We start from the raw sequence: 17,851 nt of genomic DNA, 5'->3' as shown, positions 1-17,851 counted from the left end.
GCGCTTGTGCCTGTCAGCCGATGCGCAATGACAGAATGAAGCACGACTAATGTCGCAATCCTAGCATCCCGGCCTCTCTTCTGGCAGTTTTCTACAGATGAGCGTCGAGGCATGGACAAGCACGTGGAGCAATCAAGCTGAATATGCGCCGAGCTACGATAGGGGGTTTACAGTCATTGATCAAAAGGACTGATGTGCAAGCTACAAAGATAAAGGCGCAGGGGTTGTTTTGCAAGGCTTCAGACGTCGAGAACATTTAGAGATTTAAACGCCGAGATTTAAACGTTTTTCAGAACGTGCGTCACTTTCGGAGACTCGAAGGAAGCAGAATGCGTTAAGAACCCAACAAGAGATGCTGAAATCTAGGGCAAGGAATTGATGTCGGCAAGGCATGTAAAGCAGGGAGGACATAACCAATGGCCTACGAGCTAGGTTACTGGAATGAACACAGCAGGGCGGCAGGAAATCAAGAGGGCCAATGAGATTTCTGAATAGTCTTGGATAGGATGGTTACTTGGCCAGTTTCACTTATGTAGTGCGCGGGTATAATGCTGCCGGTTAGACCCCAGACCGACTGCGTGGTAATCGTGTGGCCATTGAGAATTTAGGTTTCTTGCGGCGGGTTTGGCAGCTAATCAACGATCCGAATTCATAAATATTTGCAAAGTGCTGATTTTATTCGCAAAAAAAAAGCAATCTAGGCAGGTATATTCGTATGAATTGCCCATTCAAAACGACACACACGAGGCGCCTTGTTCGACAGATAAGGAATGACAGATAGTAAGATGTCGTTAAGCCGACACCATCTTTAACGTCTTCTTTTGGCTGTAGTTTGCCGCATGGGTTTATCTGCGCATCATTACCCATAACGTGACACTTCAGAGGGGCAATCAGTACATGTAGTCCCTTAGCAGAGCGTCCCAAAGCAGTGCTAGTGCCGACTTTGTGCACGCCAGATTTCGCAGATCGCACTGTGCGCCATCCGGCCGAACTCTATTGTTCCATCCCCTACCATCATCTGTTGTCGCTGAGCGGGATAGTGTTTGCTTGGAGGGGCTATCTTTTAGTATAGCTTGAAGTCTGTATTTATGACACGGTTTTGGTGATAACTTTTAGCCTCTTGTTCTGCGTTTCTTGCAAAAGGTATCCGCGTAGCTTGCAAAGCATATACACCTCTTATTGAGCTTCAACGTATGTGCTAACGCATTCTATGTAGTGCGCCCCATAATAGTTCATAATTTACCGCCTGGTTTGCCGGTTGGGACCTAACAGGCTTAGAATTAGCGGCCAATCAGTTTTGCAATTGAGAGCGGAAAATCCACCTTCACGTGTGTGCAGTGTGAAGGAATCATTTGTTACCGGCTGGTCAGTACGTGTAAGCCTGATTGGGATTTAGGTTTCAGCTTTTGACTCATTTAATTGCTATGAGTTGTTTTATTTCTGTGCTTCTGATCGATTTTGCTTGTTCCTGTATTGCCTCATCGCAGTTGTCACGAATCAGCGTGCGACTCTGCTTACAACGTGTTGTGGAAAATATGTAAAACTTGTTTCTGTCCTTTGGTTAATATTCTTGCATCTAACAAATTCTTATAGGAAACTTCAAGTGCAAAGCTCGCAAAACAAAGTGGATAATCACGCAGCTTTTTATACCATTCGTAGATGGCAGAATAAGACCGCTTATTTCAGAACGAGCTCTGCTCGCCCCGCTACAGTTGCTGGCAACCTGTTATCGAGCTAGCAAATATTTGAAGCATGTTGCAGCGCGGTCGTCTACCAGGTGTAAAAAAATGTCATCCTTCGTAAAGCTTATCAAATTCTTTGCCTTAAATGCGTCAGTTGGAGCAACCCGAAGAAAACTGAAGCCGTTGATAAGCAGTCCATAGACAGCATTGTGCGATTAGTCCTCTGCTTTATAGTGCTCACGGCTGCGTCTACTGCAGCTGAAAATTTCTTAATGGCTGTAAATAGCTTTTCCTTTTTTTGTAACTTCCCGCTGGTATGAACCAGTAGAGACGCATCAATTGAAGCTGCACAGGCTGGACTTGAAAGATTGCGAAATGGAAATTCGTTCATACTGTTGTGCACATGAAAACTTGTTAGAAGAAATGGAAGAAAATGACGCCTTCTTTTGCCCACAGACCCCTTTCTGCAGTTCATTCAGGACAAGAAATATCACAATCATCATAACCGCATGTTTCAGTGAGCATTAATATGCCGGGTTTAAAGGAAGCTGGCCAATCAAACACTCCAGATTTACTGTTTTGCCTATAACAGGGCGAACAATAAGGTGAAAAACAAAGGGCTGCAGGGGATTGGAAGGAAACGTTCTTTGCACAAAGAAGTTATGGCAGTTCATGATTACTGACCGAGGCCAACCACAGGGAACGATATAATATCGCGCACTTTCTCAAGGTACTGCTCCCGAGCTGTCTGTACCGCGCTAGAACCGTCACTTTACTTTGCGAATATTTTTACAATGTAGGTCCGGACCGTCTTCCAATTACACAGATGTTTGAGCTCTTTAGTCGTGCCAAGCAATTTCTTTAAAGCAGGGTACAAGTGCTTACTCAGGTACGCTGGTACTGAATTTTCATTTCCAAAGTCTTGGTTACTGAGTCGCATTTTATTTGCGTTTACCTGCATTGCGTCACGATTTGGTCGGGACTTGTACGGAACAATGATGTTGAATGTTTCAATGTCTCGAGTCAGGACATGATGACATTGCTGGACCTCGCTTTCGCTATCTATCAGCAATTGGCTCACTTATCACCACTCTTATTCTGGAAACAGTGTTCACAACGTTCTCAGCTTTCTCCTTAACAACGCCTTGTATCTCGAGTTTCGCGTTCCTTGAGTACAGCTCTAGATAGACTATACGCTTTTCCGACTCCTAACTTTATTTTTGTAGCTGGAAGCCGGTCGGTGCCTAGTGATTGACCTGGGTTTAGTTCTTCGATTTTTTTTTGTTACTACCTCGGATGAAAGAAGTCTTTCTAACCACTTTGTTGTTTCGTCGTCTAATCGTGATATTAGTGGCAAGTCTATCCTTCTAAAATCGCCAATTTTGACTTGCTCTTGTTTCTAGGCTACAATTACGCTTGAAAATATCAGTCGTCTATATGTTGGGTTGAAAAACGAAGCCTTCATGGCTGGATATGCGCGTAGAAGCAAGAAATAAGTTCCAGAGACAGAAACGCAATATAACGCTACGTGATCGGCGATATGCCCGACGTGTTCAGGAAAAACGAGCAAGAAGGGATCACAAGGGGAGAAAAGATGTTTTGAGGTTATTTTCGCCCGGCGAGAGCTTAGGCCACGGCGGACTGGTAGCATGTCCGCCTTAGCAAGCAGTGTACGTGAGCCGAGAAGCGACAAAACAGGTCTTGTTGAGAGGCGTCCCTGGCATGTAGACCGGCCAAGACTTCCGGGTGCCTTTTTATACTCGGCCTTGGAGGAAACGTTACCACTGTACGACGTTTCCTTTGAAATTGACGTTGATTATTTCCTCGCATTTTGAACAATGCCTCCAAACACTGGCGCTACACCACGGGGGATACATTTATGTTTCATATGCGTGGGCGTGCCAACAAAACATAGGGCAGCACGCATGCACACCTGCTGTACGGTACTCTATGTGTAACATGGAGTAGGTAGCAATTTTTCCAAGCAAGGGAACTTCACAGAAAATGTCATTTCGTCAGCATTCTCCATGCAGTTTCCTGCAAGATACAAATCATTGACGAAGCGTAGGAGAAAAACGAAAAAAAAATGAAACATCATTTCACGTTGAAACTTCAGCTGGATGAGAAAATTTTGTCGAGCGCGCAGGCCGTGGAACACAGAGGACAAAGTGCGGAAAAACGACAGATGCTGTGAAGGTGCGGGACCTGTCAGTTTTTTTACTTTTTTATTCAACTTTACACAACTACTCTTTGGTAACTGGGTATATTTGCTCCTCACCAGTGCTGCATGCTGGACAAAACAGGGAATTTCCACTCGATTGTCCGGTAAGCACAGAAAACAAGTCCACTAACATAATCACCTAAAAAATACGACACGCAACATCCCGTCAAGAGCGGAATCAGAATAACAGCCGGGTCTGTTGGAGTGATGGCCGCAGTCTCTTATGAAACTTCGTATGGGAGGAAATGCGGACAAATGATTTCCAGGCACTTCACTTGGGCGCGTTAGCGGGCGCAACAATGTTGCGGAAAACTCAAGGTCATGTGTTTGCTCTTTCGGTCATTAGAACGCAGTAGAAAACGATGCAAGGTTAAGCACACAAAAAAGGAAAGGGCCTGAACATTGGTGTCGCATACGCTCTGCATTTTAATTTTAATGTGGTCTAAGCACAAATGAAAAAAATTTAATCCCGGTCACCCTCATTTGATGCTGTAGCTAGTTATTCCAGCCTTTTGTCGCGTTTCACTGGTTTCGCTGCTCATAAGTAAAGCGAACATTTCAAAACTTTACATCACCTTTATATCGACCCCCCCCCCCCCCCCCCGCCCCTTATACAACATCAAGGGACTCGCATCGATTTTTTTGGTCTGTTATGAGCGCACCGAGGGTATCCTTTCATTGGGAAACGAATAATCAGACAGCAGTTAGATGTGGTATCTAATGTATTCTCAAATGTTCTTGAACGAAGTATCCGTGACACCAAACAGCGCACACTCTTAAGTTCTGCTATGTGGCAATTAGTGGGTTTTTATAACATTTTACAGTTCAATAAAAGAAATATCTAAATGATGCATGCAGCCAGAATGACTAAACGAGTAACGTAAACAGCGGCTTCACGCGCCTTGGGCCTTGAAAAAAGGCTGCACTGACTTTGTGCTGAAAATAGGCCTTTTTCTGCGGTTTATGCAGAGCTGCGAAAGACAGCGCCTCGTCCTTTCTGGTCTTCTTTCTGCCTCTTATGGCACTGTCTCGTTGCACTGCTATTTTAAAACATGCCCTTAAGTAAAACTTCTCTTTGCTTCCGAGGCAGTTTTATAAATGTTCTGTTTTGCTACGTGGTTATAACACAGCCTTGCTATATTTGCTCAGCAGGACAAAGGCTATTATTGTAGTTAAAAAGCACTACATCTCCCAACACATGACTGGACTCAGATTCCTTGACCCGCCACTGTCTCTATGAAAAAGCAATGGTGCTTCACAATGTATATATCAAAGAAAACGATGAAAATACGGAATCAAGCCTTTCCTGTCGCCGTAGTGTATCATGCGCGTCTGTGGCCGATTATGCGTTATTGTTATGTGTACTATTAGGCATGAAATGCTTTTAGTTCCCATACTCAGCAAATTAAGGCTAACGTCATCCGGAAATCACGGCGAAAACAAAGGGGAACAGAAAACTGAACCCAAGGCCGAACGCTTCTGAAGAATTCCTAGTTTTTCCTCAGTATGATATCCATCAGAAAAAAAACGTTGAGCCCCGAGTGCGATTTGAACCAGCACCGGCGAAAACTATGTTGCTTCTTTTCCGGGCGCAAGACAACTCGGTCACTGGCGCAGATTTTTTTTTCTATTACACGAGGAAACTGCAGAAAAAGCAAAAGCCCCAACATACTCACGCCTTAAATCATCATCATCATCAGCCTGACTAAACGCACTGCATGTAAAAGGCCTCTCCCATGTCTCTCTCTGTCCTTTGTCATCTGCGACCATCGCATCCCCACAAAGTTTTTAATCTCATCCGCCCACCCAACCTTCCGCCGCCTCCTGCTGCGCTTGCCTTCTCTCGGAATCCTCTCTGTAACCCCTAAGGACCAGCGGTTATCTTGCCTTCGCATTACATGCCCTGCCCAAGCCCATTTTTTCCTCTTGATTTCGACTATAATGTCAATAACGTACTGTAAATCACCGGCCTGTATAATACGGGCCCGTCATACCCGCGCACTTCGCTATAATCACGAACATAAAAATTCTGAGAGGCACACGCATGCGTCCAGATATGCTAACGGCGTTGGAGGATCTTCAAGTGCAGCACATAGTGACCCCAACAAAGCGCACTGCTCTCGGAACACAAACTTCGATGACCGCGGTGATCCGGCACGGTTCTCTATCATACGGCTCTTCAAAAAGTGAATAGTCCGATCAACACAACGCCATCAGAAGGTACAACACAATTTTTCTCAACAGGAAAAAGCCTAATAAAGTGCGTTGTCATTCAATGATCGTTTTAATCGTACTATGTAATAAGATCAAGAAGAAGGCAGCATTACGGCACAGAATAAGGTAATGATCAATACTATTTGGCGTATTACACAGGTGGCAATTCACCGTTAATAGAACAAACATACGATAAGCATTCAGCGATGTTTTAACCGGCAGCTTCATTGTTTGTAGTGTATGTTGAAAAAATAGTTTTTGGAGAAGATTGAACGCACATTTGCTTAACACGTTTTAAAACGCTACTGTTAGTAACAAACTGTTACTAACTGTTACAGTACTGTTAGCACCTGCCGATACAACGGTATAGGGTCGTGTGGCGACGCCGTGGTCGCCGGCGTCGCCACAGTCTAAGGCTGCCGCGGCCCCCTCGCGCCTGCGTCGCGTCAGTAGGGCGTAAAAAATGCCAGGAACGCCAGCGGCGGATGCTTTGAATCAGAGAGTTTCATTCTATTAACTAGAAGGAAAGCTGGCGGCGCTCCACCTCACCCACCATGAGCGCTCAAAGCATCATGGGGCGATGAGCAACATGGTGTGGGACAGTCGGTTTTTTTTTTTCAGGAGCACAGAGTGGCGTTACTGAGATGCCTCATTCCGTCACGGCGCGCCCCGCGGGCAGACGACTTTGGCGCGACCGTAGAGTGCAAAAGGTACAGTAGCAAAAACGCAACAGCACACGATGACAATAAAAAGTTTTTGTTTTGCGAAATGCTGCGAAAAAAATCGCTTAAATAGTTGAAGCGAAAACATTTTTTGGGAAACATATTTCTTTTTAAAAGTGCGCCTGTTAAGCATGAAATATTGGGTTTTGTGACCTCTAATACATGGTCAAAATGAGAGTAAGCCATCGCTTATTTTGGGCAAACTGTACATTTCCATGCTTTTCTGCTCGTTTGTTGCAATTTATAGACAGAATATTGAACGTTAGGGCATTCTTAATTTTCGAACAACGTTTGTATTTTTCATTACAACAATAATATTAACACCAAGATACTAGTAATATGAATACGAAGATACTAGTAAGAGACATAATTAATCTAATAAGAATGCAGCTGGTCAGATGTTCTAGACACAATCAGACATTTACATCTATTGACGAATTAATTAAGCCGGCCATAATCGGCATAAAGTTGAAATAGCGTTAAGCTTACCTTGAATATCAGATGTGTTGATTTCAAACAATATTTTCCTGAACGCTGCTAAAAAATCTACACATATGAGAATGCTAGAAGAAACCCAGGATGGCAAACCACCAGTTTAAATCAAGACAAAGAGAGGACCAATGAGGACCTTTGAGGTACGCCTGGCTGTTGTAACCTTTTCGCGCACATATTGCGTGCACTCCCAGGCACCCTTACAGCGTTAAGGGGTAGCGGTCTCGGTCTCAAAGGAGATGCTCTCGTCTCTGCGTGGCGAGCTCAGCCAGAAACCAGCTACCAAGTGACATGAAGGGTGGTAGTTTGGTATCCAGCTTTCGCCGTTTTAAGCCAGAGAATGGGTCGGAGCCAAAGGTTCACAAACAAAACAATTTTATACAGCAAAGAGATGATACAGGGGAATTTATAATCACCCGTACGAGCACATACAAATTCATGTAAAACAAAATACTTCTCGCGCAAATTAAAATTCAATAGAGACTACAATACAAGAAACATATTGCGCCTATGGTGCACTCACACAAGAGGGAGGCAAACAAGCAAAACAACATTTGTTCACCGGGCACTGCGACAGCCCGACGACGGGAGGATCCCGCTGCCTCACTGGTCCGTGGCTGGGCGAGTGGTGTCGACCCGGAAGACAGAGAGCCGGCAGCACCCTTCACATATGAGTACGCGCCGCGTCTGTTCGTTCTTCGAGCCAAGGCAGGCGCGCCCATACAGTATTAACAGTACAATTTCCTTCTTATTCTCGCGTCGGGCGCGCGTCCCTATTGATCTGATGTGGAGACCGTTCACCAGAAAGTTCGAGTTTTTCCTTCCGATCCGCCGACGCCGGCGCGCGAGCGAAGTGGAGAGGGCATCGCTCAGTACGCTAAAAGTTACGCCCCCTCCATCAGTAATGAGTAGCATTTACTCCAACGTTCTCGACTCTTCGCCAGCGCATGCGGATATGTTTCCTTTGGCGCCGCGCTCGCGAGCGAAGTAGAAAGGGAAGCAACACACGCAAGGTTAGGCGCTCTCCAGGCTCCTTTCTCAAATTTAATTTTTTTTTACTACGGCGCGCACTAGCGGGATTGCTTCCGCGTCGCGCCGGTCTTCCGAATGTGCATCAAATTTTGTGACAGCTGTACTCCAAATTGGCTGCGAGTTTCCTTCATTAGATTTTTACCTGCCTATGTTTCGAATTTGGAGCATATGAACCAAATTTTTTATTTTTCTTCAAAAAACACCCTTGTTCAAAGTTTTTGTTTCCGCGTACTGTAGGATGATTGTAGAAAGCATCGCCGAAATAATAATTATCATGGACTTATTCAGACGCTTTGAAATTGCATTGAATGGTTTCGAAGGGGCATATTTTGGGCCTTGCCAGATCACAGTGTTTGTGGAGCCCTTCCGTTGGTAAAAAAAAAGCATGAAATAAAAAAACATAAAAAGTAATGAATAATGGTTGATGATTTTGTGAAACATAAAGAACAAAAGCATGTGTGTCTTTCACTGGCAGTCAATTTTGTTCAAAGGTTCTGTATTCGTAACATTAGGCTCTGGCATTAGCAGAATTCAAAGGCAGGAGGTACTCTTAGCCTCCCGCATTATGCCGGCTCGCGTCAGCGACGTCCAGTTCTGTCCATCAAATATATGGGAGCAGATTTGCTGATGGTATAGGGCAGTGCGTTCGTAAGCAGTGTGCGACGTGCAAGCTATGTATAATGGACACACCGCATGTATCTCGACTCCCACCTCTCGGCAACGTGAACGTAAAGCTCCTGTGAGGCGTTTCGAAGTGCTTGGGGCGTTTACACGACCTCGGGCCCCATCCGATAACGCCAAAGACTGCAAACACTACATGAAGGGTGTGGCCACCGCACTCCTCTTCCCTTACGCGGACCCCGCCAAGAGACAACGAAAGCAGCGCGAGGAACATGCAGAAGGTGGTCATGCGATCAAGGAAAGAAGTCACGCTTAGGTCGCCGTGGGACGTGCGTGTCATATCTATGCTGCAAAAGCCATTGCTCAAGAAATGCTTTCCTGCTTACCATGGCTTTTGAAAGTTTTAAAGCGATAGAGTGCACACGGTGAAAGGAATCATTATTCAAGCATCGTTCTTTTCTCTCTAATCTGTGACGACATGTACGCCAATATAAGGTCGTCTTCAGATAGTCAAGCGAAGAAATTCGCTCTATATTGATCACAAAAGTTGTTTTACAAGACATCAGCACTCTGCATTTGGGAAACGTCAATGTTAAAAGCTGGAACGCCGACAAAAACATGCTATGTCATTCTTAATGTGGGTACATTATTTTCACGGGTATTTTAGAAGGAATATGCCAATTTTCGATTTGAATGTCCCTCTTTGAAAGATTGCGTTCAAACTGCTGCGTTTAAAAAGTTAGCCGAGACAATTTATGTAAAGCTAAAACGAAAGCACTCCAGGAGAGAGACCAGTGTGGAAATGCTGTTAAATCAGTGTAAATGTAGTGCTTGCACAGACTTCATCAAAGCATTCCTTATTCTCAGCACGTTAATCAGCCGAGTCCCCGCTATCTTTTCACGCTCTGTTAATGCCACTAAAATTGAACCGATACTTGCATGTACTAACCTCTAAGTACCTGACCACTATTTCCCGCGATCATTGCAATAGGTTACCACAAGTCATTGCCTCCTCAATAAAACAGAAATAAAAACTTGAGGTGATTTTTAACACCGACTCCGAGTAGCCAGCATACATTTTACGTGAACTTGATTTTGTTTTTTTTTTGTGGAAAATAACCATATTTTCAGTTTGTGTGTATATTTTCTCAGAGTTTTTGTATTTTTGCAGATAGCTTTCGAGTGCAATTTATTGCTTTCAATGTAACCATTCACTCTTTTCTCCATAAAAATATATTTTAATGCCAGAAAAAGGAATTTACGGCATGGAAATAAGAACGAAATTCAATATTCACATATTCCAATTCGACCATCTATTAATTATCACTTTACAACGAGAGAAATGTGATCATATACCCCTTAGACACCACAACACCAGACTAAAAATTACCTTTGGCCAGTCTTGAGAAAGGAAAAAAACTCTCTCCGCTTTGCGATAGCCTGTCCAGTTTCTTCTACGATGTATTCTTTCCTCAGTCTGTGGGGGCTCACATCCAAAAACAGCACAAGCATCAAGGAGTTCAAGCAGATTGCTTTCCCTCACTGCCTTTTAATAAACGCATGCCGACATTACTGCACATAAACTGACGATTTCTCGCTCTGCTGAGAAGAAGATACCTTGACATGCAAACCAGCGAGAGTTAACGAGAGGCCGAACAAAAGAAACAAAAAGCATAGAACAGGCATTTGCCTCTGGTTTCTGCTCTACGCGGTAATTATGCCGCCTCTCATCGAAGTGGCTCACATTGCTGATTTAAGAAGTTGAGAGAAGCGGATATTATTTTGCTTTATTTAACACATGAGTCATGCATCAAAATTTGATAGGCCAATAGCCAATTCTAGTTTGGCTCCATAGTCATGAAAGCTTAGCAGCACGGTAATAGGTTATAAATCGAAACAGTGCCAATGCATGCCTGTCATAACACGAAAAAAGGAAAAAGAGCAAATAAATAAAACCAAATATTGCTTGTAACTGCTGCATGTTAGTGATAAAACCTTTTTACAGAGTATCCAAGTTGCTAGGTATTTTATCCCTAAACGGAATGTCATTCCAAATTCCAAAGTTCATGACCAGCAAACACCAGTCACCTGTTGTCCCTTCTGATTTCCGTTTGTTCAGCCGCAGAAGTGAACATTAAAATGCCCTGATAAAGAAACTAACCTCCATTTAAAGGTGGTGTAAACACCAACATTTGCCCCTTTATTTACTGAAGGTATTGAAACACATATAAAGTTGCACATATTAGTAAATCTCGCTGTACATTCATGTGTGCAGAACGACACAGGCAATTATTAGCCAAGACCGGTCGTTTGTTGACAGAAAGCTGATGGCGCGTTTCTGTACGAAGCCTGCCTCTTGTTGAATGCTTGAGGCGTAACTGGTGCAAAACGCTGCAGAAAACCCGGTAGCCTATACACCGAACGCAGCCAGCCTGCTGCGCGGAGCAAACGGCACAGATCCGTCTGCGCTGTACTCCATGGAAGTAATTAAAAACTTGCGTTTCCTAAAGTTTCAAGCAAGGAAGCGGGAAAGTCTTGGGCCTGTTAAAGGCGACTAGGAGTTTGTCCGGTGATTGTTTTTTAAGGGTACTCCTTTTTGCAAGACCAGCATAATTTGCAAGGTTACGCAGCGTTGGCCTTTGCTTACCCATCTTCAGCTGCTATTCTTTTGAAAGCATGAGAGATGGAGGAAAATAGTAGATTGCGTGCTGTTTCAATTAAGAAATAGTGTGTATGCAGCCTATTTTGTGTTAACTTAGCCTGCTGGGGCAGAAGCTACTCAGGCACTGACTTCAACATCAGAGAATTAAGCGCCGCTTGCGAACATCGTTTCCGAAGAATGTAGGAAATGAGGCAATAATGCTTAGCAGGAAAAAAGGAATGGTATTCTGGGAAACAATTTTAACAAATTTGTTCTTGACAGTATTAAGCAGCAAAAAAAAAGAAACAGAATAAATACTATTTTGTTATCACAGAATTTTGGAGCCTATCTGCTGTGTTACAGTTTATCCTGCCTAGAATTGACTGTAATACCTGTATAGTGTTGGGTCGGCAGTATTCTAATGAACACTGTTAGTAATTACCTGTGAATATTCTGCACTTAAATGTAATACACAAAAAGTACCTACATTTCAATTTGTGCTAAACTGCATCTCCCAGCGAATACAAGGCTTCTAGCCAGCGTTCAGCAATTCCTCACCCCTCAGTTTCCACCAACTGCTGCGGGGAAAATCGGGAGTCATTCGCTCCGTTAATCTACTTGGTTCTTCGATTTGGTCTTTCAGTGAACTCTAACAATTAGCACTTCACAATACTTTCCTTCCTTTACCTCAACTCAGCACATTTAAACGTAATTAATGCTACGAACGATGTTTAATGAGCTTTCTCTTGTCCTGTGCCTTTTTTCAATACATGCTATCCGGCGTCGTTCTCACCATCCGCCCGTGATGCACGTGACCAAAATGTGCGCTAGCCTATATGTGCTCTGCTAGACAAATGTCGGTGAACAATAACTGTGTCAACGGGTGCTCTGCACTCATGAGTCACGACCGTATATCGCATGAAAGCCGTGTGCTCTCCATATGTTGATTAATATTCAGAATGGTCAAGGGTCTGACTGCATGAGATCCTAGGTGCCGTCGCTTTTGGTCTTATTGTGATTGCTTCCAACTCTTGAATAAAGTTACAAAGTTATCACTTTATTACTATGCTTAACTGCTTTTTTATGCGTCAGTTATTCCATTACAAATCTCAATAATAATGTCGCGCTTTTTCCGCGGACGCAGTATGAGAGCCATTAGGCGAAAATGCTGGAGTGTGTGCTTACGGATGGCCGAGTCAAGCCTCTAGTTCCTGCAGTGAGCCAAACGCGAAGGCGGGCACCCGGCAGAGGCGAGGGATAAAATCTGTATTAGCGAAGGCAGAGGCGAGCGTAGTGATGCCCCAAGGGGGCATCACTACGCTCGCCTACACACTGCGCCAAACAAGGCGCAGCGTGTACAATGCAAAAAACTATATGGCATATATACTAAATGGCATATATACTATACGGCATACATACATATATACTATATGGCATAAAAACTATGGCATTAGCAAGCCAAAATAAAGCGAAAGTTATCAGCGCAAGTTCCAGGCAATGGGATGAGGCAGAAGGAAAAAGCACAATATGGAGAAGCATCATCCTAAATGTGCATTCTGCTCATGCAGTTGATCGCATCAGGCCAGGTAAGTGTCTTGAATTTTCTTGCTTCCGTTTTATCTTTATTACGTTCACACCCAATGCTGTTATTTCAGAAAGTTAAGTTTAAATAGCTTTCTAAACCTAACGACGGTGTTCTTTATAGTGCTGTTCACTGTTCGTTATTAGTTTCTGGTTAACTTGTACTACTTTGTGCACAAAGTGAACAAGAGAGGAGAGAGCCGCAGAGTGCTTGCTAATGCTTCCACAACTCCTTTTGTCGAAAAATTAGCTAGCACCGTGAGGCTTTCCTCTCTCTTGTTCACTTAATGTGCATCAAGAGACCATCCGCCTGCCTGCTTTCTACAATTTTCCTACTCTAGAGTTTTTTACTGTGTCGTTTCATTCTTTTTGCGCCCTATTTTTGCTGCCTTTGATATGGCTCTCTATTCCAGTACAAAGACCACTTGGTGTTTCCTGGACACTTTAAATTAACCCTGATATTGCTGTCGGTATTAATATTAAACGTCTAGAATACAAAATGTATTTATTAGTATTTCTTTTTGGCATAGAACTGGTTCCACGTGTTCCTTTGTTTCGTATTGAATTCACACATGTGATTAAGAAGAGCAATATCCATTAGGAAATTGGTGCCGTAATGAAAACGCTTTTGCAGACAAATGATGCAGCAGGACTTCGAAGATCGTAAACATAATAAGCCTCAAAAGAGACCGGTCGAAATGTGTCTCCTTTTGATAAGAACCTTACTGACTAGTAGGGAAGTAAATCTTCTGGCAACATCGAACTTTATAATTAAAGCTAAAACCTCATTTGCTACAAGCTTATTGCTTGCAAATCTTTATAATCGATGGTGTTTACTCAGTGAAACAATTTAAGCCTTATTTGGCACTGCTTCAGAGTTTAAATTGAATTTTGCTGTTCAGAGAACAAACTATGATGAAAAAAAAGACTTGTTGAGCAAGAAAACGCACATCTAACTTCCACTCTTCCTTTTGTGAACCGCTGTTTGTAATTGCATCCACGAACCACAATAATGAAATGCCTCCGCTCAACGCAAATATTGAGATTACTTCGACAGGACAAAAGGGATCCCTTTCTAATCAGACAAGCGGACCTATGAAACCAAAGGCTAATATTTGCTCAGTATTGCCTTAACAATAGCCCGCTGTGGCACAGTTGCATCGAGAATGCACTACCCCAAACACAGTTCCATTTCGGGTATCTCGGATTGGATGTGGACAACCTCCCATGCACGATTGATATACCACAGTTTTTATTTCGCAATACTCGCTGTCGAGGATACATTACCCATCCGACACAAACTACCATATATGATTATTAGTACGGATCGATGAACTGCTACTGGCCGCTGATCGGGGATTCAGTCCAGGCCTACGTCGACAAACAATAATGTCAGCAGTGTGCAGGATAACCGCCCAAAGCCGCTGTCATTTTTTTGGGCGCGGCGGGCCAGCAAATGCAGAAAGACATCTCTGTACAGCATACCATGTATTGCATGGCGAAGTTATCTGTTTCAGAAGGGTTGAAATGCGGGCCAGTTGGTTCATAGTAACTCGAAAAAACAAACAGTCACAAAAGACATTGGACAATGGACATAATTACTCGAAAAGAAATTTGCTTTTTTAGGCCGGTCACGGTAGAGGTGTATCTTGTGTGCCCTATGCGCTGTGAGTTGTGATACGGCTGTTGCGCATGCTCTGCTGGCCTTGCTGGGACTATGTTTTTGTCTAATAAATCTCAGTTGACAGTCCAGTCGTTGTGGCGTGTACACTCCTTCTCTTGTCCATTGTCTTTTGTGACTGGATTTTTTCAAGTTATCTGTTTCGAAAGAAGTGCTGAAAATTGGGCCCCACAGACGTCACAGCCACATAATTTTCGTGCGGATAATGGCGCTTTTACACAGCGAGCACTACTGTATAGTCGCGAATCCAAAAGACCGAAAGTTCTTGCCGCCTCCCGTTCCCGTTAAAAAACTCACACAGGATGACGGCACCCTCTTCCTTCGTTCTCCTCATGTCCGCATTTTCCCTGAAATGTGCTTACATTTCACTCCGCAATCATTCGCGCTGTGAATTTCCCGCTGAGGAGTACTATTGTGAAAGTGGCTGCTACGAGCACATTAATGCATAACATTTTTCTATGTTTTTTTTTACTTGCGAACCATGTGCCTTCTCGATATGGACATTCTGTGGCGAACCGGGAATATTGTTTATATTATGCAAGTTTGTCTGCATTTTCTTTTTCATCCTTGTGCTTTTATGCTCAACATTGTTCCCAAGTGGTTTCCGGTAGAACGCCTTCAACCGTTCAATACGCGGGCGGGCCAAGACCGACTTGAATACTTCTAGCTCCCAGGAGCCACCTTTAAGCCGGGGCCTTGTGGTAGGGCATCCGCTTCACATTCGGGAGCTGTTGGGTTCGATCCGCGGTGCAGAAAGGTAACTAGTAGTTTTCTAAGAGCGCAAAATTACCCCCGGCCTGGTGTGCTTTTTTTCTGAGGTTAAATGTTTAGGAAAAGGGTCTTCGACCAAATCCTTGCGTAGGCCGGTCAGTGATTCATGCATCCGTCGAATACTGTAAATCATCCTCGTGCGGCAAAGCTCACTTGCGACCCTATTTTAAGCGGAATAAGGAGTTTAAGCGGAACATAGTAGTTTTTAATGTTCAGAAATACAGTAAGCGGGAAAAGTTGTATTTTTTCACAAATTTCTAAGAATGCTCATAGTTTAATTCCTAGCGTACTTAGAAAGCATTCATTCCGGTATTTAAGCATAGGAGAAAAATAACAAATTTATATGAAATAAGTAAAATATTTTCGAAATACGTTTTTGCCGCAGCTTTTCTTTTTGCAAAGGGGTCTCACAGACCCGAGTTTTGCTCGGAGTGCCGAAGGGAGCCGTTAGCTCACCCGTCTCGCTCGCCGCATGGCGACTCTCACACGGGGGTTGTTGCCCAACTGCCGCTAGCAGGTGGGGGTGGTCGGCCATTTCTGGCCTTTCCCCAACGCTTGCCTGAGCTGACGAGCTCTGGCCGAAGGTTGCAAGCCTGCCCTCGTGCGTCGCGTTCACCATCCCCTCAACGTGATGCCGCTTGGTGTGGACATCCTCGGACCACATGCTGCATTCCTGTGGCACAGCGGCCACGTCGTGCGTAAAAATAAATGCGCACGTTGCCTCAAAGCACCGCCGGAAGCGATGGTCTCCTGCGTGCCTTGTCGTAGCCGGCATCAGGCGGCCGATTCTATGTGGCCCCCTCGTACGAAAATGCCGCGCTGCTGCTCTGTGGCAGTCAGCTACGCCTCCCCACACCGCCTCCATATGCAGCCGTGAGCGACGACCTCAAGCGTCCTCGTCGTTGCCAGAATTCCTGTAGTCTAGTGATTCTCTCGGGCGCCTCGTGCGTAAACACCCCGCCGCACTACTACTCCGCGGCAGTCATTCAGAGGGGCCACCTGGAGAGGCTCCACCGGGCGGCGGTAACAGCAGTCATCAACGGCTGTCTGCAGTTCTTGCTGTGTTGGCGTCTAGCAGAAGCGCAGGATTGGCTTTTAGCTGCCCGCACGGCTACCTGACAGCGGAAGCCACAGGGATCCCGGACTAGGTGCCCCTCCTATTCTTAACGCAACAGCGTTAAGGAGCTCGTGTCGCAGAAAAGCCGATGTCGTCGGCGTCTTTGGCAGTGAACGAAAAATGGCGCATCTCGGTGGACACCTGAACCGCGCCGTAAGGGAAAAAATTTTCCTTCAATTACGGCGCGGTACGGGCGTCCAGCGAGAATTGTGAGACAGGCGTCATTTCCTTTCCTTAAAACCAATTTTTATTTCAATATTCTTCTCTTACGGCCCGGTTCGGGGGTCCACCGATATATGTGAGACAGGCGTCCTTTCCTTTCCTTAAACAAAATTATTTTTATTTTCCTTGCCTTACGGCATGGTTCGGGTGTCCACCAAGATATTTTTCTTTTCCTTAAATTGTCCGGGCAAGGGGTCGCATCGAAGGACGATGGCGTTCCGTGGATTCCTTAGCAATGCTGCAACACGCTGTCGCGTCCTGCTCTTGAAGGCGAAGCTTATCGCCCTCCAAATTTTTTGTAAGGGGCTGAGCTTAAAGCGAATACCCACTCTCTCTTGTAAATAATCATAAATAAATGGTTTTACCACCGCCTCACCATACAGCGACAATCCTGCGAGCAGTCACGTGTTTTCACACTCGTCCGCGCGTCATTCCCAGCGCGTGGCAGCTCGTGCAGTCCTCTATGGGCTGTCATGCACCTCGAGGGATTCACGGCAACCTTCCTGCGACCCCATTCCTATCAAAGTTGATACAGCAAAGGATCTGTTAAAATTGCTGCAAAACGGGCCCTTGCCTCTAACGCCGTAGTCCCCCGCCCACACCAGCCCTCGTCCACTTCCCCTTTCCTGCGGAAAACCATGCAGTGCCCATATCACGGGTGGGAAACAACACGTCCAGAATACACCTCAGAAATAGCCGTAGCCACCACCACTGCAATGCCCCCTTTCTTCTCCGCACTGGAAGTGATATGCATTTTTCAAAGCCTATAGGAGAACGAGGTGCCCTACTACTCTGCGAGGAACAAAGATATCCACCAAGCATTCACAAACAATTCCTGCACACAGCGGCGCCAC

The 17,851-nt window shown here is 44.7% G+C and overlaps 1 protein-coding gene across 1 annotated transcript in view; it reads right to left on the bottom strand.

The window, feature by feature from the left end:
• Positions 1–16,322, bottom strand: part of LOC144124097 (uncharacterized) — a 71,099-nt gene extending 54,777 nt beyond the window's left edge. The window contains exon 1 of the mRNA XM_077656763.1: positions 16,115–16,322. Coding sequence (XP_077512889.1) covers positions 16,115–16,322 — 208 coding nt within the window. The remainder of the gene's footprint in view (positions 1–16,114) is intronic.
• Between the last annotated feature and the right edge of the window lie 1,529 nt (positions 16,323–17,851).

This window comes from Amblyomma americanum, chromosome 3, assembly GCF_052857255.1.
Source record: "Amblyomma americanum isolate KBUSLIRL-KWMA chromosome 3, ASM5285725v1, whole genome shotgun sequence".
Classification (NCBI taxonomy): Eukaryota; Metazoa; Arthropoda; class Arachnida; order Ixodida; family Ixodidae; genus Amblyomma; species Amblyomma americanum.
Note: the sequence above shows the minus strand (reverse complement) of the source record. Positions and strands in the feature narration are given on the sequence as shown.